This window comes from Triticum urartu, chromosome 7 (genome assembly GCF_003073215.2).
Source record: "Triticum urartu cultivar G1812 chromosome 7, Tu2.1, whole genome shotgun sequence".
NCBI lineage: Eukaryota > Viridiplantae > Streptophyta > Magnoliopsida > Poales > Poaceae > Triticum > Triticum urartu.
The window spans coordinates 168,963,299-168,985,117 of record NC_053028.1 but is presented as its reverse complement, the minus strand read 5'-3'; the positions used below and the strand labels follow the sequence as shown (position 1 = coordinate 168,985,117).

Here is a 21,819-nt window from a genome sequence, read left to right as displayed (position 1 = left end):
TAGGGCCACTTACGAGAGTGAGATCTGATAGATATGATAAGATAATATTTTTGGTATTTTTATGATAAAGATGCAAAGTAAAACAAAGGCAAAGTAAATAGCAAAGGAAATAACTAAGTAGTAGGAGATCAATATGATAAAGATAGACCCGGGGGCCATAGGTTTCACTAGTGGCTTCTCTCAAGAGCATAAGTATTCTACGGTGGGTGAACAAATTACTGTTGAGCACTTGACAGAATTGAGCATAGTTATGAGAATATCTAGGTATGATCACGTATATAGGCATCACGTCCGAGACAAGTAGACCGACTCCTGCCTGCATCTACTACTATTAGTCCACTCATCGACCGCTATCCAGCATGCATCTAGAGTATTAAGTTAAAAACAGAGTAACCCTTAAGCAAGATGACATGATGTAGAGAGATAGACTCATGCAATATGAAGAAAACCCCATCTTGTTATCCTCGATGGCAACAATACAATACGTGCCTTGCTGCCCTTACTATCACCGGGAAAGGACACCGCAAGATTGAACCCAAAGCTAAGCACTTCTCCCATTGCAAGAAAGATCAATCTAGTAGGCCAAACCAAACTGAAAATTCAAAGAGACTTCCAAATATAACTAATCATACATAAAAGAATTCAGAGAAGATTCAAATATTATTCATAGATAGACTTGATCATAAACCCACAATTCATCGGTCTCAACAAACACACCGCAAAAAGAAGATTACATCGAATAGACCTCCACAAGTGAGGGGGAGAACATTGTATTGAGATCCAAAAAGTGGGAAGAAGCCATCTAGCTACTAACTATGGTGTTGATGTAGGTCTGAGGTGAACTACTCACACTTCATCGGAGGGGCTATGGTGTTGATGTAGAAGCCCTCCGTGATCGATGCCCCCTCCGGCAGAGCTCCGAAACAGGCCCCAAGATGGGATCTCGTGGATACAGAAAGTTATGGCGGTGGAATTAGGGTTTTGGCTCCTATTCTGATCGTTTGGGGGTACGTGGATATATATAGGAGGAAGAAGTACGTCGGTGCAGCAACAGGGGGCCCACGAGGGTGGGGGCGCGCCTGGTAGGGTAAGGTGCACCCCCTACCTCGTGGCCTCCTGTTACGTGCCCTGACGTAGGGTCCAAGTCTCCCGGGTCTTATCTGTTGAGAAAATCACGTTCCCGAAGGTTTCATTCCGTTTGGACTCCGTTTGATATTCCTTTTCTTCGAAACCCTAAAAGAGGCAAAAAAAACAACAATTCTGGGCTGGGCCTCCGGTTAATAGGTTAGTCCCAAAAATAATATAAAAGTGGATAATAAAGCCCAATAATGTCCAAAATAGTAGATAATATAGCACGGAGCTATCAAAAATTATAGATACGTTGGAGACGTATCAAGCATCCCCAAGCTTAATTCATGCTCGTCCTCGAGTAGGTAAATGATAAAAACAGAATTTTTGATGCAGAGTGCTACTTGGCATAATTTTAATGTAATTCTTCTTAATTGTAGTATGAATATTCAGATCCGAAAGATTAAAGACAAAAGTTCATATTGACATAAAAATGATAATACTTCAAGCATACTAAAAAAGCAATTATGTATTCTCAAAATAACATGGCCAAAGAAAGTTCATCCCTACAAAATCATATGGTTTAGCCATGTTTCATTTTCGTCACACAAGGATGCTCTCATCATGCACAACCCCGATGACAAGCCAAGCAATTGTTTCATACTTTAGTAATCTCAAACCTATAAACTTTCACGCAATATATGAGCGCAAGCCATGGACATAGCACTATAGGTGGAATAGAATATAATGAGGGGGGTTATGTGGAGAAGACAAAAGAGGAGAAAGTCTCACACCAACGAGGCTAATCAATGGGCTATGGAGATGCCCACCGATTGATGTTAATGCAAGGAGTAGGGATTGCCATGCAACGGATGCACTAGAGCTATAAATGTATGAAAGCTCAACAAAAGAAATTAGTGGGTGTGAATCCAACTTGCTTGCTCACGAAGACCTAGGGCACTTGAGGAGGCCCATTGTTGGAATATACAAGCCAAGTTCTTATAATGAAAATTCCCACTAGTATATGAAAGTGACAAAATAAGGGACTCTCTATCATGAAGATTATGGTGCTACTTTGAAGCACAAGTGTGGCAAAGGATAGTAACATTGTCCCTTCTCTCTTTTTCTCTCATTTTTTTGGGCCTTTTCTTTTTTATGGACTTTCTGTTTTTTTTGGGCCTTCTCTTTTTTTAATGGCCTTTCTCCCCTTTTTATATATATTCCTCACTTGGGACAATGCTCTAGAAAATGATGATCATCACACTTCTATTTATTTACAACTCGATACTAGAACAAAGTATGACTCTATATGAATGCCTCCGGTGGTGTACCGGGATATGCAATGGACCAAGAGTGACATGTATGAAAGGATTATGAATGGTGGCTTTGCCACAAATACTATGTCAACTACAAGATCATGCTAAGCAATATGATAATGATGAAGGTGTCATGATGAACGGAATGGTGGAAAGTTTCATGGCAATATATCTCGGAATGGCTATGGAAATGCCATAATAGGTAGGTATGGTGGCTGTTTTGAGGAAGATATAAGGAGGTTTATGTGTGAAAGAGCGTATCATATCACGGGGTCTGGATGCACCGGCGAAGTTTGCGCCAACTCTCAATGTGAGAAAGGGCAATGCACGGTACCGAAGAGGCTAGCAAGGATGGAAGGGTGAGAGTGCGTACAATCCATGGACTCAACATTAGTCATAAAGAACTCACATACTTATTGCAAAAATCTACAAGTCATCAAAAACCTCGGTACTACGCACATGCTCCTAGGGGGATAGATTGGTAGGAAAAAACCATCGCTCGTCCCCGACCGCCACTCATAAGGAAGACAATCAAATAACACCTCATGTTTCAATTTTTTTGCATAACGTTTACCATACGTGCATGCTATGGGACTTGCAAACTTCAACACAAGTATTTCTCAATTGCACTACTCAACTATCACGACTTTGATATTATTACCTCCATATCTCAAAACAATCATCAAGCATCAAACTTCTCTTAGTATTCAAAACACTTTTAAGAAAATTTTACTAATTTTGAATACCTAGCATATTAGGATTTTAAGCAAATTACCATGCTATTAAGACTCTCAAAATAATCTAGGTGAAGCATGAGAGATCAATAGTTTCTATAAAACAAATCCACCACCATGCTCTAAAAGATATAAGTGAAGTACTAGAGCAAAATTATATAACTCAAAAGATATAAGTGAAGCACATAGAGTATTCTAACAAATTCCAAATCATGTATGGCTCTCTCAAAAGGTGTGTACAGCAAGGATGATTGTGTTAAACTAACAAGCAAAGACTCAAATCATACAAGATGCTCCAATCAAAACACATATCATGTGGCGAATAAAAATATAGCTCCAAGTAAAGTTACCGGTAGAAGTAGACGAAAGAGGGGATGCCTTCCGGGGCATCCCCAAGCTTTGGCTTTTAGGTGTCCTTAGATTATCTTGGGGGTGCCATGGGCATCCACAAGCTTAGGCTCTTGGCACTCCTTGTTCCATAATCCATCAAATCTTTACCCAAAACTTGAAAACTTCACAACACAAAACTTAAAGTAGAAACTCTCGTGAGCTCCGTTAGCGAGAGAAAATAAAAGATCACTTCAAGGTACTGTAATGAACTCATTATTTATTTATATTGGTGTTATACCTACTTTATTCCAACTTCTCTATGGTTTATAAACTATTTTACTAGCCATAGATTCATCAAAATAAGCAAACAACACACGAAAAACAGAATCTGTCAAAAACAGAACAGTCTGTAGTAATCTGTAGCTATCGCAAGATCTGGAACCCCAAAATTCTAAAATAAATTGCCGGACGTGAGGAATTTATCTATTAATCATCTTCAAAAAGAATTAACTAAATATCACTCTCCAAATAAAAATGGCAGCAGTTCTCGTGAGCTCTAAAGTTTCTGTTTTTTACAGCAAGTTCAACAAGACTTTCCCCAAGTCTTCCCAACGGTTCTACTTCGCACAAACACTAATTAAACACAAAAAACACAACCAAAACAGAGGCTAGATAAATTATTTATTACTAAACAAGAGCAAAAGGCAAGGAATAAAAATAAAATTGGGTTGCCTCCCAACAAGCGCTATCGTTTAACGCCCCTAGCTAGGCATAACAAGCAAGAATAGATCTAGGTATTGCCATCTTTGGTAGGCAATCCATAAGTGGCTCTCATAATGGATTCATAAGGTAATCTAATTTTCTTTCTAGTAAAGTGTTCCATGCCTTTCCTTAATGGAAATTGGAATCTAATATTTCCTTCCTTCATGTCAATAATTGTACCGATCGTTCTAAGGAAAGGTCGACCAAGAATAATAGGATATGAAGATTGCAATCTATGTCAAGAACAATAAAATCTATGGGCACATAATTCCTATTTGCAACAATAAGAACATCATTAATTCTTCCCATATGTTTCTTAATAGTGGAATCCGCAAGGTGCAAGTTTAGAGAGCAATCATCAAAATCACAGAAACCTAACAAATCACACAAAGTCCTTGGAATCGTGGAAACACTAGCACCCAAATAAAATAAAGCATAGCATTCATGATCTTTAATTTTAATTTTAATAGTTGGTTCCCACTCATCATAAAGTTTTCTAGGGATAGAAACTTCCAATTCAAGTTTTTCTTCATAATATTGCATCAAGGCATCAACGATATGTTTAGTAAACGCTTTATTTTGACTATAAGCATGAGGAGAATTTAGCACGGATTGCAACAAGGAAATACAATCAATCAAAGAGCAATTTTCATAGTTAAATTCCTTGAAATTCATAATAGTGGGTTTAGCAACATCCAGGGTTTTAATTCTTCAATCCCACTTTTATCAAATTTAGCATCAAGATCAACAAATTCCGAATTCTTGGAACGCCTTCTAGGTAAAGGTGGATCATATTCAGTTACATCATTATCAAGATTCATATTGCAAAACAAAGATTTAATAGGGGACACATCAATAACTTTTAGATCTTCATCTTTATTTTCATAGCAATCCGGTTTAGCGGCCATCTTATTAACTAAGGTAGCCTGCCTATCCGAAATTTCAGCAGTTAATTTATCAAGATGAGCAATTTGGGATCTTAAAGCATCGAATTCTTTAGACATATTATCAAGCTCTTTATTCATAAAATTCATAAAACTTTTTTGTTCTTTAAGCTCGTTTCTAAAGAAACTATTATGTTCAAATTGCAAGACCATAAAACTCCTGACATTGCTTTCGATCTCTTCTAATCTTTTAAGGTGAAGGTCACCAAATTTAGGTAGAGCCATCGTGACAAGCAAGCAAACTAACACACAAGCAAACAAAAAGCAAGCGGGCAAAAAGAGGCAAATAGAGAAAGAGAGGGAGGATAGAGAGAGAGGGCGAATAAAACGGCAAGGGTGAAGTGGCGGAGAGGAAAACGAGAGGCAAATGGCAAATAATGTAATGCGGGAGATAAGGGTATGTGATGGGTACTTGGTATGTTGACTTTTGTGTAGACCTCCTCGGCAACGGCGCCAGAAATCCTTCTTGCTACCTCTTGAGCACTGCGTTGGTTTTCCCCGAAGAGGAAGGGATGATGCAGCAAAGTAGCGTAAGTATTTCCCTCAGTTTTTGAGAACCAAGGTATCAATCAAGTAGGAGGCTACGCGCGAGTCCCTCGCACCTGCACAAAACAAATAAATTCTCGCAACCAACGCAAATAGGGGTTGTCAATCCCTATAGGGCCACTTACGAGAGTGAGATCTGATAGATATGATAAGATAATATTTATGGTATTTTTATGATAAAGATGCAAAGTAAAATAAAGGCAAAGTAAATAGCAAAGGAAATAACTAAGTAGTAGGATATCAATATGATAAAGATAGACCCGGGGGCCATAGGTTTCACTAGTGGCGTCTCTCAAGAGCATAAGTATTCTATGGTGGGTGAACAAATTACTGTTGAGCAATTGACAGAATTGATCATAGTTATGAGAATATCTAGGTATGATCATGTATATAGGCATCACGTCCGAGACAAGTAGACCGACTCCTGCGTGCATCTACTACTATTACTCCACTCATCGACCGCTATCCAACATGCATCTAGAGTATTAAGTTAAAAACAGAGTAACGCCTTAAGCAAGATGACATGATGTAGAGGGATAGACTCATGCAATATGAAGAAAACCCCATCTTGTTATCCTCGATGGCAACAATACAATACGTGCCTTGCTGCCCTTACTATCACCGGGAAAGGACACCGCGAGATTGAACCCAAAGCTAAGCACTTCTCCCATTGCAAGAAAGATCAATCTAGTAGGCCAAACCAAACTGAAAATTTGAAGAGACTTGCAAAGATAACCAATCATACATAAAAGAATTCAGAGAAGATTCAAATATTATTCATAGATAGACTTGATCATAAACCCACAATTCATCGGTCTCAACAAACACACCGCAAAAAGAAGATTACATCGAATAGATCTCCACAGGAGAGGGGGAGAACATTGTATTGAGATCCAAAAAGAGAGAAGAAGCCATCTAGCTACTAACTATGGACCCGTAGGTCTGAGGTGAACTACTCACAGTTCATCGGAGGGGCTATGGTGTTAATGTAGAAGCCCTCCGTGATCGATGCCCCCTCCGGCGGAGCTCCGAAACAGGCCCCAAGACGGGATCTCATGGATACAAAAAGTTACGGCAGTGGAATTAGGGTTTTGGCTCCTATTCTGATCGTTTGGGGGTACGTGGATATATATATATAGGAGGAAGAAGTATGTCGGTGGAGCAACAGGGGGCCCACGAGGGTGGGGGCGCGCCTGGTAGGGTAGGGCGCGCCCCCCTACCTCGTGGCTCCTGTTACGTGCCTTGACGTAGGGTCCAAGTCTCTCGGGTCTTATCTGTTGAGAAAATCACGTTCCCGAAGGTTTCATTCCGTTTGGACTCCGTTTGATATTCCTTTTCTTCAAAACCCTAAAACAGGCAAAAAACAGCAATTCTGGGCTGGGCCTCCGGTTAATAGGTTAGTCCAAAAAATAATATAAAAATGGATAATAATGCCCAATAATGTCCAAAACAGTAGATAATATAGCATGGAGCAATCAAAACTTATAGATACGTTGGAGACGTATCAAGCTGCTGTTGCGCCTCGCCAACCCGGGCTTCGTGCTCCTCGCGTGAGGCGCGTTCTTTGGCCGCTTTGTCCTCGGCCTCGACTAGCGCCTTCTTAAGGGCCGTCACCTCGGTCGTGGCCACTAAGAAAGTTTATGACACTTTAAGTCCGGCTGGACAACTCATTTTTTTGAAATGTACCCACAGGTTACTGCATACCTTGGCTATCTTCCAGCTGTTTCTTCACGAGGCCGAGCTCCTCCTCAACTTGCTCCAGTTTCCGCTTCAGTCCGGAAACTTCCGCAGCGTGAGCAGTGGTAACCTGCAGCGACACCTGCTTATTCACATAGACAACTCATGTTAGACTCCTGCGATATTCATTCTTGATCCTCTGTTTGGCTTTTCCTCCCGAACGCCAAATAGAGCATCAGGGGCTACTGTCTATATGGTGATGTTTTTCCTACAATTACATTACTTACCTCAAATCCCGTTAGAAGGCTCGTGCAGGCTTCGGTTAGTCCGCTTTTGACAAACTGAACCTTCTCTATTACCGTGTCCATAAGGACACGATGCTCATCCACAATAGAGGCGCCTCGTAGCGCCTCCAGCAGATTATCCGGTGCCTCTGGTTGGACAGAGATCACCGGAGGAACAGGTACATTCCCTCCTTGGGGGGAATGCCGTTCGCTGGACCCCGGAGCCACGTAGAGCTCCTGAATGGTATCCGGCTGAGGCCTGAAGGGAACTCGGGCCCCGTCACCAGTTCCCGTGGGGACTTTTTTTCCCCATATGTCCGGCGGCCGAGGAGTCATCCCGGGACGTCACCCCGATGGTCTCCGGAATCTCCCCCCGTCCCGGGAAGGTCTTTTTGGACACCACCTCGTCATCTCCCTTGTGTGAGATGGAATGGGCAGGTGGCGGAGACATGCTAGCCATCTCCTTCGAGTCCAGCGAATCCTCTGTCGAGGATCGCGGGGAGCCATCACGTGCCGGACTGCAATGACAAGGTTTAAGATGTATCAATATTATAGACCAAGAAGGCCAGATGTTTTCGATTCTAGTACTCACGAGGCGGCCCGAGGCTTGGTCCGGCGATGTCGCTCTGGACTGCTGTCGACATCCCACGTAGAGTTATCCGTGAGGGAGCCTTTTCCCCTTCTGGGCGCCTCTGCCTCCAAACTCGTGGAGGCCTCCCTTTTCTCCCTTCCTCTCGGAGGAGGGGAGTCGCCTCCCTCCTTGTCGTCATCGTCGGGAGCCCAGGGTCTGTCTCATTGTCAGACGAGATGACCAAGGTGCTCCTTCGGTGAAGCCCACTCCTGGTCCCCTTGGCCGTGGTTTTGACCTTCTTCTCCGGTACGTCGTAAGGCACCGTAAATAGCATCTTCGTGAGGAGTGAGGTTTCTCCACCTTCAGGCAGTGGAGCCGGATTATTAATCCGTCCCGCTAGGTCAACCCAGGCCTGAAAAAGAAATTGATGAGAGGGCTTAGTATCTTTCCTTGAAGTATGTCCTTCAAGACTATACCTTGATAGCCTACCGAATTGGCCTGGTGCTTAAAATTGAGCCCGCGATCCTTGGTCAAGGGTGGCAGTGTCTCGCTGCCCTTGAAGAGCACCTTCCAGATATCTTCGTGCGTCGTGCCAAAAAGCCTTAACAGCGTCTGGTGCTTGGCCGAATCGAACTCCCACAAATAACAGGTCCGACATTGACACGGAAGGATCCTGCGTACATGCATGACCTGGATCACATCAACGAGCTTGATCTTTCGGGTTATCATATTCTGGAGGCACGTTTGGAGCCTCGTGATCTCTTCCAAAGATCCCAAGGTCAGGCCTTTCTCTTGCCAGGAGGTAAGCCACATCGGGACTCCGGATCAGAATTTGGGAGTCGCCGCCCAATTGGCGTCGCGCGGCTCGGTGATGTAGAACCACCCCGATTTCCATCTCTTCACCGTCTCTACAAAGGAGCCTTCGAGCCAGGTGGTATTGGGCATCTTGCCCACCATGGCACCTCCGCACTCAGCCTGCTAGCCGCGCACCACCTTTGCCTTTACATTAAAAGTCTTCAGCCATAGGCCAAAGTGAGGTGGGATGCGGAGAAAGGCTTCGCACACCACTATGAATGCGGAGATGTTAAGGATGAAATTGGGGGCCAGATCATGGAAGTCCAAACCATAGTAAAACATCAATCCACGGACGAATGGATGAAGAGGGATCCCAGCCCGCGAACGAAGTGTGTGAGAAACACAACCCTATCATGGGGCTCGGGGGTAGGGACGGTTTGCCCTTTTGCCGGGAGTCGGTGAGCAATCTCCTTGGCTAAATAGCCGGCCTCTCAGAGCTCCGTGATGTTCTTCTTCTCAATGGAGGAGGCCATCCACTTGCCTCCAGCTCCGGATCCGGACATGATTGGAGTGCTTTCTCGAAAGAGGAAAAGCTAAAAGCTTGGGCGCTAGAGCTCGAGGACGGAAGGACTGAAGATGAAGAAGGATGTGGGTAAAGCGAGAATGTTCATATCCCCTTATAAAGGCCGCGAATATCAAGCGCCTCCCCGCTCGTCCTGAAAATTCGCCTATTCCCAAGGGCTGTGTAAACGACATGGTTGAGTTACCCATGCCCGCATTGATGAGAATCCCGCGATAAGGGGACACGATCTCTGCTTTGACAAGACGTGCCAATGGCAACCGCATCTCAAAACATGGAGCGGTAGAAGAAAAATGGTTCGAAATTATAACCGGACAGACGTAATGTCGTGTTGCAAAAAAGCTGTCAACAGATTAGATTCGTGCAAATATTATATTCTATCTGTGGTTGTGTATGTGTGCGTAACAGGTTAGGATACTATTATTGCATCCGAAGACTACCTTGGAGTTCAGAGAAAGGGGAACCCCCCTTGCAATTCTGAAGAAAATCTGCATGCCGGCCTCCTCGTCATTGAAGGCCAGGTTCAGGGGCTACTGAGGGAGTCCTGGACTAAGGGGTCCTCAGGCGTCCGGCCTGTTATCCATGGGCCAGACTGATGGGCTGAGAAGACATGAAGGCCGAAGACTGCACCGTGTCCGGATTGGACTCTTCTTGGCATGGAAGACAAGCTTGGTGATCGAAGATTCCTTCTTATGTAACCGACTCCATATAAACCGTAGATCCCCTTGGTGTCTATATAAACCGAAGGGGATAGTCCAGAAAGGACATCGTATATACTCATTACCATACCCACATAGGCTGGGCTTCTAGGGTTTAGCCATTACGATCTCGTGGTATATCCACTCTTGTAACACTCATATTCATCAATATCAATCAAGCAGGACGTAGGGTTTTACCTCCATAGAGAGGGCCCGAACCTGGGTAAACATCGTGTCCCCCGTCTCCTGTTACCATCGATCCTAGACGCACCATTCGGGACCCCCTACCCGAGATCCGCCGGTTTTGACACCGACACCCGTTAATCAAATGACAACTCATGTCTATGGTTAGGAAACATAACCATCATTGATTCAACGAGCTAGTGAAGTAGAGGCAAACTGGTGACACTTTGTTTGTCTATGTATTCACACATGTACTAAGTTTTCGGTTAAATTCTAGCATGAATAATAAACATTTATCATGATATAAGGAAATATAAATAATAACTTTATTATTGCCTCTAGGGCATATTTCCTTCAATTACTATCGAGCAATTGATAGAGAAGTGCATAGTTATGAGAATATCTAGGCATGATCATGTGTATAGGCATCACGTCCGCGACAAGTAGACCGAAACGATTCTGCATCTACTACTATTACTCCACACATCGACCGCTATCCAGCATGAATATAGAGTACTAAGTTCATAAGAACAGAGTAACGCATTAGGCAAGATGACATGATGTAGAGGGATAAACTCAAGCAATATGATATAAACCCCATCTTTTTATCCTCGATGGCAACAATATAATACGTGCCTTGCTGCCCCTGTTGTCACTGGGAAAGGACACTGCAAGATTGAACCCAAAGCTAAGCACTTCTCCCATTGCAAGAAAGATCGATCTAGTAGGCCAAACCAAACTGATAATTCGAAGAGACTTGCAAAGATATTAAATCATGCATAAGAGATTTCAGAGAAGAATCAAATATTGTCCATAGATAATCTTGATCATAAACCCACAATTCATCGGATCTCTACACACACACCACAAAAAGAATTACATCGAATAGATCTTCAAGATAATCGAGGAGAACTTTGTATTGAAATCCAAAGAGAGAGAAGAAGCCATCTAGCTAATAACTATGGACCCGAAGGTGTGTGGTAAACTACTCACACATCATCGGAGAGGCTATGGTGTTGATGTACAAGCCCTTCGTGATCGATTCCCCCTGCGGCGGAGCATCGGAAAAGGCCCCAAGATTGGATCTCACGGGTACAGAAGGTTGCGGCGGTGGAAATAGGGTTTTGTGGTGCTCCTGGATGTTTTCGGGGTATATGGGTATATATAGGAGGAAGAAGTACGTGGTGGAGCTGCGAGGGGCCCACGAGGGTGGGGGGCGCGCCTACCCCCCTGGGCGCGCCCTCCTGCCTCGTGGCCTCCTCGCTTCTTTCTTGACGTCCACTCCAAGTCTTCTGGATCACGTTTGTTCCAAAAATAACTCTCCCGAAGGCTTCATTCCGTTTGATATTCCTTTTCTACGAAACACTGAAATAGGCAAAAAACAGCAATTTGCACTGGGCCTTTGGTTAGTAGGTTAGTCCCAAAAATAATATAAAAATGTATATTAAAGCCCATTAAACATCCAAAACAGATAATATAATAGCAAGGAACAATCAAAAAGTATAGATGCATTGGAGACGTATCAGAGCTACATCGCAAGTTATTGATCTACAACATAGATATGCAAATAATATCAGGACTAAGTTCATGATAAACTAAAGTTCAATTAATCATATTACTTAAGAACTCCGACTTAGATAGACATCCCTCTAGTCATCTAAATGATCACGTGATCCAAATCAACTAAACCATGTCCGATCATCACGTGAGATGGAGTAGTTTTCAATGGTGAACATCACTATGTTGATCATATCTACTATATGATTCACGCTCGACCTTTCGGTCTCTAGTGTTCTGAGGCCATATCTGCATATGCTAGTCTCGTCAAGTTTAACCCGAGTATTCCGCGTGTGCAAAACTGGCTTGCACCCGTTGTATGTGAACGTAGAGCTTATCACATCCGATCATCACGTGGTGTCTCGGCACGACGAACTGTCGCAACGGTGCATACTCAAGGAGAACACTTATACCTTGAAATTTAGTGAGAGATCATCTTATAATGCTACCGCCGAACTAAGCAAAATAAGATGCATAAAGGATAAACATCACACGCAATCAAAATATGTGACATGATATGGCCATGATCATCTTGCGCCTTTGATCTCCATCTCCAAAGTACCGTCATGATCTCTATCGTCACCGGCATGACACCATGATCTCCATCATCTTGATCTCTATCAATGTGTCATCACATGGTCATCTCGCCAACTATTGCTATCGCATAGCGATAAAGTAAATCAATTATTCAGCGCTTGCATCTTATGCAATAAAGAGACAACCATAAGGCTTCTGCCAGTTGCCGATAACTTCAACAAAATATGATCATCTCATACAACAATTTATATCTCATCATGTATTGACCATATCACATCACAACATGCCCTGCAAAAACAAGTTAGACGTCCTCTACTTTGTTGTTGTAAGTTTTACGTGGCTGCTACGGGTTGAGCAAGAACCATTCTTACCTACGCATCAAAAACCACAACATAGTATAGTGATTGCCTTTTGATCTTCAGAAAGAACCTTGTTCATTGAAACCGATTCAACTAAAGTTGGAGAAACAGACGTCCACTAGCCACCTGTGTGTGAAGCAAGGCGGTAGAACCAGTCTCGCATAAGCGTACGCGTAATGTCGGTCTAGGCCGCTTCATCCAACAATACCGCTGAATCAAGAATCAACTAGTAATGGCAAGCGATATGTATATACCCACGCCCACAACTCCTTTGTGTTCTACTCGTGCATATAACATCTATGCATAAACCTGGCTCGGATGCCACTGTTGGGGAATGCAGTAATTTCAAAAAAAAATCCTATGCACACGCAAGATCATGATGATGCATAGCAACGAGAGAGAAGAGTGTTGTCCATGTACCCTCGTAGACTGTAAGCAGAAGTGCTATGACAACGCGGTTGATGTAGTCATAGGCCTTCACGATCGACCGATCCTAGCACCGAAGGTACGGCACCTCCGTGATCTGCACACGTTTGGCTCGGTGACGTCCCATGAACTCACGATCCGGCAGAGTGTCGAGGGAGAGCTTCGTCAGCACGACGACGTGATGACGATGATGATGATGTTACCGGAACAGGGCTTCGCCTAAGCACCACTACGATATGACTGAGGTGGATTATGGTGGAGGGGCACCGCACACGGCTAAGAGATCAATGATCAACTTGTGTGTCTATGGGGTACCCTCCTCCCTGTATATAAAGGAGTGGAGGAGGGGAGGGGCCGGCCCTCTCTATGGCGTGCCCTAGGGGAGTCCTACTCCTACCGGGAGTAGGATCCCCCCTTCCCTAGTTGGAGTAGGAGAGGAAGGGAAGGAGGAGTAGGAGAGAAGGAAAGGGGGGCCGCCCTCCCCCTCCCAAAAAAACCTATTCCAATTCGGCCTCCTACCCAAGGGGGTGCACCAGCCCCTTGTGGGCTGGTGTGCTTCCTTCTTATGGCCCATAAGGCCCATAACTTCTCCCGGGGGGTTCTGGTAACCTCCCAGTACTCCGGAAAAATGTCCGAACCATTCAGAACCATTCCGATGTCCAAACATAGGCTTCCAATATATCGATTTTTATGTCTCGGCCATTTCGAGAATCCTCGTCATGCCCGTTATCACATCTGGGACTCAAAACAACCTTCGGTTCATCAAAACACATAAACTCATAATACCGATCGTCACCGAACGTTAAGCGTGCGGACCCTACGGGTTCGAGAACTATGTAGACATGACCGAGACTCACTTCCGGTCAATAACCAATAGCGGAACCTAGATGCTCATATTGGTTCCTACATATTCTATGAAGATCTTTATCGGTCAAACCGCATAACAACATACGATATTCCCTTTGTCATCGGTATGTTACTTTCCCAAGATTTGGTCGTCGGTATCTCAATACCTAGTTCAATCTCGTTACCGGCAAGTCTCTTTACTCGTTCCGTAATGAATTATTCTGCAACTAACTCATTAGTCACAATGCTTGCAAGGCTTATAGTGATGTGCATTACCGAGAGGGCCCAGAGATACCTCTCCGACAATCGGAGTGACAAATCCTAATCTCGATCTATGCCAACTCAACAAACACCATCGGAGACACCAGTAGAGCACCTTTATCATCACCTAGTTACGTTGTGACATTTGGTAGCACACAAAGTGTTCCTCCGGTATTCGGGAGTTGCATGATCTCATAGTCATAGGAACATGTATAAGTTATGGAGAAAGCAATAGCAACAAACTAAACGGTCATTGTGCTAAGCTAACAGATGGGTCAAGTAAATCACATCATTCTATAATGATGTGATCCCGTTAATCAAATGACAACTCATGTCTATGGTTAGGAAACATAATCATCATTGATTCAACGAGCTAGTTAAGTAGAGGCATACCAGTGACATTCTGCTGATCTATGTATTCACACATGTACTAAGTTTCCGGTTAATACAATTCTAGCATGAATAATAAACATTTATAATGAAATAAGGAAATAAATAATAACTTTATTATTGCCTCTAGGGCATATTTCCTTCAGAAACGCCCAGTACTTTAGTACCACCTCGCCGCGCGAGGGGTCGGTCGACAGGCTCAAATAGCCGGGCGAGCCCCAAAACGCTGAGCTCCTCTAAAAAAATGTGACGTCCTGTCGTCACCCCCTGTTGGCCTGTCTCCGCCGTTGCCCGGTCAGAAAGGCCATCCCTTGTTGCCCGTTTATGCTTGATTCGGGATGGGTCTAATAGGTTTAGGCCCGACGGCTCGAGCGGGCTTTTTTAAAACAAATTATAACCTTCGGTCGGCTTGCCGGGAATTTTTATTTTTAAAAATTCATATATAGATTACAAAAAAACTGGACGGTACAGGCGGCCATTTTTTCCCAACAATTTTTTTCAAGAGTACGCCTAGGCGTATCATAGCTTTATAGAAGGCAGAATTGTAAGTACAAGAAAACTATCACTCGCTGCGAACAATGAGGGTAGCACAAACACCACCAACGAACAACAACACTACAAAGCACAAGCGCCTGCCTAACTGAAAACAACACTACATCTCGACCCACACCGGCACCTCTGAAGACCACCTGCTCCCGCTAAACTTTGCTTGTCGACGCACCATCCACCCTGAATGTCGAAGATGAGGTGGCACGTAAATGGCAGGATTTGCTCCGATCCGAGGAAGACACCGTTTTGGAAGCACCGGCGACGGCCATGCATAGTGCCATCGAGAATCAGAATAGGACCACGGCAAACACCGGAGAAGAGCAACGAGGAACGAAGCTGTGTCTCCAAACATGATGCTCCCAACAGAGGAGTGACGCCGAGACGCCACCATCGTGCCGATCCGACTGAATCAAGGCTTTCGCCCGGAGACAACAACCAACTCCACACGAGCGAGGGAAATGTCGAAATCACGTCGACGACACCTCCAAGGAGGGGGACGACACCCACTGGTGCCATCGCCGGGGGGCCCGGCAAGAGCCGTGCAAGATTTACATCCGATTATCGCACATCTCCACACCTCGAAGGAATTGGGCAGCACCGTCCAAGATGCTTCGCACCACCACCACCGCAACGCCTCACCATTGTAGCAGCATAGCCAAGGACCGCCGACAGTCCGCACAGCAAGGAAAATGCCGCCCACCAAACATCTACAACCTGGCCGAGGAACAACAGCCACCCAACTCCTCCAGCAAGGGCTAGAACCGGCATTGAAAGCTATCATCCGCTCCAAAGTGATAGCCTTTCGACGATCGAGCACCAAGCCGTGGGCAACTCCCACACATGCACCACCGAATGAGCACCGCCGCTCGCCACACAGCCCAGAGGTGGCCCGGATGCTCGCTACTCGCTAGGAACTCCATCCTAGCTGAGCCATCGCACCACCGCCACCAACCTGGAAGGTGGTTCGTGCTGCCACCTCCAGTAAGCACCGCTGCAACCAGCTCGCCTCACCACACCGCTACTGTCCCTGCCAAGACCACCGCTGCTCCACTTCTTCCGATGTGCACCGTCGTCAGCCACCACCACACTGAGCCCCCAACGCAACCGCCAGCACCACCACTGTGACAACAGCCATGGAGGCCCGGCGTCACCACGCCCAGGTCCCGACCGGCCAGATCCAGATCCAGAGAGGGGGATCGGGATGGAATCGAGACCTTCGGCCGTCGCAGCCGTAGGCAACACCGCCGAACGGAGTTCCATCACCCCCGCAGCCACCGCGCCATGCCGCCGCCGCGCCCTCGCAACACCATGCCGCCAAGCACCGCCGACGATCGAGCACCGCGCCATGACCATGTGGCGAGGAGCCGCGCTGAGGAGAGGCCCCGCTGCCACCGGCCCTGCCCGGGCTTTGCCCAGCAGAGGCCCTCGGCAGCGGCGAGGGGGAGGGGAGGGAAGGAGGACGACCGCCGGCGGGGATCTGGAGTTCCCCCCGTGTCGCCTCGAGTAGGGACGCGGGGATGGGGTCGTGCCTCTCCAACAAATTTTAAACGGGTGAATTTGGACATAATTTGAACATAATTCATATTTTAGGATTTTTTACAAAGACTGGAACAAAATTTGAACTAAACTTTTTAAATAAAACAACTAATCTACTCGTCATCGCTTGCGCCGTCCAGCATGACGAAGTCGAGCCCGCTGCCATTGTCGTCGCCCGGGCCGTCATTGTCGTCCACGCCGAGGAAGTCGAGGTTGTTGTCTTCCTCGCCGCCACCGCCTTCATGGACAGGCGGAGGGCCTTGTTCCACCCCTGAGCCATAGCTGACTCGCGGATCGCCTAGAAGAGATCGAGCATGTTGCCGGGGTTGCTAGCCTCTCTGAGCGCCTCCAGCTTGGGTGTCATCTTCGGCGCGGGTCTGCGACCACCGCGGGCATTGCCGGAGGCAGGGGCGACCACCGCGGGCCCAGCACAAGGCGGGGCGTGGGAGGATGGACATGTCGCGCCACGCCAGTCCGGAGGCACGCAAGTACCCGCCGACAAGCCTCCACAATGACCTCGTTGAAGTTCTTCCCCTCCAAGAATTTGCGTCGGCCGTCATGGTGCTGCCGCTGCTCGTCGCGGGGGACATCAGGTATCCCCTCCCAGAAGTCTATACCTACTATTAAAGCAAGGTGATATTCTTGGTTTCGTCCCGCTTAGGTGATTTGATATTTAAGATATATAAGCGAGGTGGTACTATTTGTAGGAAAATCCACGCAGTCCATTAAAATTTGTTTCATGCGTCTCTTGAAGCCCGAGCCTCAGCCCGTTTTGTATATTAGCTGGGCCAAAACCTCAGCCCGTTTCATACGTCACCTGGGCCAAAAGTCTCAACATGGTCGGGCTTCTGAGGGAGTGAAAAAAAGTTGGCGTACCATGGTCTAGCTCGCTTGAAGCCAGAGCCTCAGCCCGTTTTGTATATTACCTGGGCCAAAACCTCAGCCCGTTTTGTACGTCACCTAGGCCAAAAGTCCCAACATGGCTGGGCTTCCGAGGGAGTGCAAAGAAGTTGGCGTATCATGGTCTCGAGCTCGCGAGTCCTCTCCAAAGCCTATTAGTGCCATAAATTGAGCTATATCACGTCTTGGATTTCTATATCTACTAGCAAAAGAGCCTGTGCGTTGCAACGGGAGAGAAAACATAACACACGCTCTTAACTCAACAACCATCACTCAAGACCACATTAGGTCCATCTCCTTTATTTTTGCGAGGCATCATATTTGTGTTGCCGCTTATTCTCCTTCTCACCCTCGCCGGCGAGGCGATGGCCTCGGTGTTCACACAAAACAACAAAAAACATGTGTTGAATATGGTTAATCCTAAGGCGTCTCTCTCTCCCTCTCTCTTCCCTCTCCCCCTCTCTATCTCTCTCTCTCTCTCGCTTGCTTTCTCTCACTCTCGCGATGAGAAATATGTTTTTTTCCCCTGCGACATTTTTTAGAGGTATGCATGTGTAGTTATTGATATTTTCTTTTCCGTATATGGCTATAGTGGGGTGTTTATTTGCAATTCGGATCGCCGCCGGTATGAAAAAACATGAATCTTGCGTTATAAATTATAAGTTTGCTTCCGTAACAATATTTTAAAAATATTTAACAGGTAAAATTAACATCATATTTAGATTCCACACATTTTTCTAATAAAATTTCATATATAATATGTTAAAATCGAAGTTACGGTTTAAAAGATACAGATAATTTAAAAAATCATTTGGTTTGACTCAAATATATTCCAAAATAATATTTAAAAATACTTAACAGGTAAAAAAAATCTCATATTCATATTCTACATATTTTTTGAATCAAATTTTATATATAACATGTTCAAATCGGAGTTACGGTTTAAAAGATATGGATGATTTTAAAAAGCATTTGTTTGACTTAAATATGATCCGTGGATGAATTACCTAAAACATCAGGGGTTTTTTGAAAAATGTAAAATAACGGTTCGAGTGTGACTTAAATCTAGACGGCGGGTTGATTTCAAAAAAAGACAAGGACTTTTGTGTAAAATACAAAAATAACGATTCGTTTTAACTTAAAACAGAACTGCGGGTTGAATTGTCTGAAATAGAGGGACTTTTCTGAAAAATGACATGACGGACGAAAGAAACCCAATTTGCTTTATTATATTAGGTATAAAGATAAAGATATCTATACTCTATGCCTACTATTAAAGCAATGTGATATTCTTGGTTTCGTTCCGCTTAGGTGATTTTATAGTTAAGATATATAAGTAAGGTGGTACTATTTGTAGGAAAATCCATGCAGTCCATTAAAATTTGTTTCATACGTCGCTTGAAGCCGGAGCCTCAGCCCGTTTCGTATATTACCTGGGCCAAAAGCTCAGCCCGTTTAGTACGTCACCTGGGCCAAAAGTCTCAACATGGCTAGGCTTCCAAGGGAGTGAAAAAAAGTTGACGTATCATGGTCTCGAGCTCGCGAGTCCTCTCCAAAGCCTATTAGTGTCATAAATTGAGCTATATCATGTTTGTGATTTAGAAGAAAAAAATAGCTATGCCATATTTGTGCTCTTCTGATTAATAGTCCCACGTCACTTTTTTATAACAAATCACATCAACTTATATATGCATGAGTTGCGAGAATTAACAAGCTGCTGAGGCATCAACAGAGGGTGCGTTTACTGAACAAGAAAAGAAATTAGCGAGGCATCTGGAGGAAAAGTAGAGCAGCCTTGAGAGGTGACTGACGGATGCATGTTATGGGCAATTAGTCATACCAATAAAAGATGCGCAAAAGAAAAATAAAGCAAGGCACACAATATTTAATCATTTCGAAGCCCAGTAGTCTGAAATAAACTGTTTTTTCAAACTACTAATCCGATTTTAATGGGGAAAAGCAAGCGCCCTAATTGAGCAATTTTTCATAATGTGTTTAAGACCATGGCTTGCGCCCCCCATCGTTGCCGGATGGCATTGCTTGAATGTTGTCGTGTCGTGTTGATGAATGTTTCGATGTACACACTAATTTGTCTCTTGTTACAAGGCACGGGCATATGTGCTAGTATTACTCAAACTGAATCAAGAATCACAATCAGCACGGCACGTCTTCAGGACCGTATCATGATCGGATTGACGGAAATTTTCAGAAAATGAAAGCAAACGGGAGCGGCAAACTGAACTGGGGACATTTTCGGATTCAGATAAGGAAATCTGACGCGCCAGCGTCTTTAAATATCAGCAAAGACCACCTGCGCGTCCCACAACACCTTCCCGATCCCGCAGACAAACCTCTCCCGCCCGCCCTCGATCGACAGCACCCTTTCCTAGCTAGAACCCTAGCAGTAGATCGGGCAGCCGCCGACCGGGATGGAGGGGCTCGACGTCGACGACGTCTTCCACCACTACCGGCTGAGCCCTACGGAAGTGGACGCCGTCACCTACTACCTACCACGCCTCCTCTCCGGCGAGACGCTGCACGGCGTCGACAAGCTCATCCACCGCGCCAACATCTCCGGCTGCGAGCCCAAGGATCTGGCCGCCCGGTACGCGCCCGTGCCGCAGGCCGTGAGCAGCGGCGACCGGTTCTTCTTCACCACGTGCAAGAGCAAGAACGGGAGCAAGTACCAGAGCGTGCGCGGCGCCGGCACCGGCACGTGGACCATCCAGAAGACCACGGAGATTTGCCACGCGGGAGTCAAGGTCGGCGAGGTCAAGAACCTGTCCTTCAAGAAGAAGGGCAAGTCCACGGGCTGGGTCATGGAGGAGTACCGGTGCCTGCTGCCGGAGGCCACCGTCAGCGACGGGGTGAAGGTCTTCTGCAAGATGCACTTGGCTCAGCATGCCCCTGACGCGGCCCGACAGGAATCGGAGGCGTACAAGCTTCAACAACCGCAACCGGAGGCCGTGACCCAGAGCACGCACGCGCAGAAGAGGCCAGCGACCGCTGCCGCCGCCGAGCCTCATCCGGCGAGCCCCAAGAAGAGGATGCGCGGTGCCGTCCCGGTCCCGGCACCTGCCACATCGTCGTTCACCGCTGCAGCACCGGTTTTCTTGCCGGATGAATACGTACGTGAAGCTGCTGAAGCTGACGACGACATGGCCCGGTTTCTGTTGCACCAATCGTGAGTTCCGGGTCACAGCGGAGGAAATCTCCCGGTCGGAGCTACTACAGATCGAACAGAATTTCTCTTGGAACCAGAGGCTTTTCGCGATGCTGCAGAAGAATCGTCCGCGCTCGAAGCGTGACGAGCTGGAGTTCCTTAGGACCTTCCTCGATGAAGAAGCAGAAGAGTCGACGACGACAAGTCATCCCTTGCCAAGACGGGCGGACTTTACAAGCCGCCGCCGCCGATCATCTTCCATGATACATTTGAAGCAGCATGGAAGGCCGAAGAGGCGCTGGAGAAGGAGAAGAGGTGCAATGCCGCGGCCAATCTTCACGCTGGAGGGCACAGCAACTTCTTCTCGCCTGCAAGTGTCTACTAAGTTACTATGTCCGATGTTGAAATTGCTTTCAAAGTGTATACGAGGATACTCACTGGCTGATGTATTAGTTCGTCCATGTACGATCGCCACGGATGTACCTCTGAGCAATTTGCTCCACTTGTTCATGCAAGCTGTACTAAAACTGTTGTTGTTCTTCTTGCTCCTGTGATGGATTTTCTGAACCTTGCACTCGCTCCTGCACCAGTACTTCTTCTGCTCTGTTTCCTGTGATGGACCATGTTAAAACTGCTCTTATCTTTTTGTATTAGGCTCAGATAAGCAAGCATGATGCACTTATGATCTGGGCAACCACAGATAAGTAGTAGGAGTAACTATGTTTGTAAATTAAAACTGTTTCACCACTCTTGATAATCTGTAGAACACCTAGAAGTTCATAAGTTGCAGAGCAGATTCAAGTTGTG

At 45.7% G+C, this 21,819-nt stretch overlaps 1 protein-coding gene across 1 annotated transcript; it reads left to right on the top strand.

Annotated features, from left to right (window-relative positions):
• Positions 1–20,210: 20,210 nt before the first annotated feature.
• On the top strand, positions 20,211–21,397 carry LOC125518628 (NAC domain-containing protein 89-like). The gene is made up of 2 exons (XM_048683454.1): positions 20,211–21,033; positions 21,193–21,397. The coding sequence occupies exons 1-2, from the start codon at positions 20,279–20,281 to the stop codon at positions 21,395–21,397; spliced, it is 960 nt and encodes a 319-aa protein (XP_048539411.1). The 5' UTR covers positions 20,211–20,278.
• Positions 21,398–21,819: the final 422 nt, after the last annotated feature.

Excerpts from the sequence above, each read along its gene's own strand:
- LOC125518628 (XM_048683454.1), top strand. The coding sequence starts at position 20,279 with ATGGAGGGGCTCGACGTCGACGACGTCTTCCACCACTACCGGCTGAGC. Across the intron at positions 21,034-21,192 it reads CGGTTTCTGTTGCACCAATC|AAGCAGAAGAGTCGACGACG; the intron begins GTGAGTTCCGGG and ends TCCTCGATGAAG.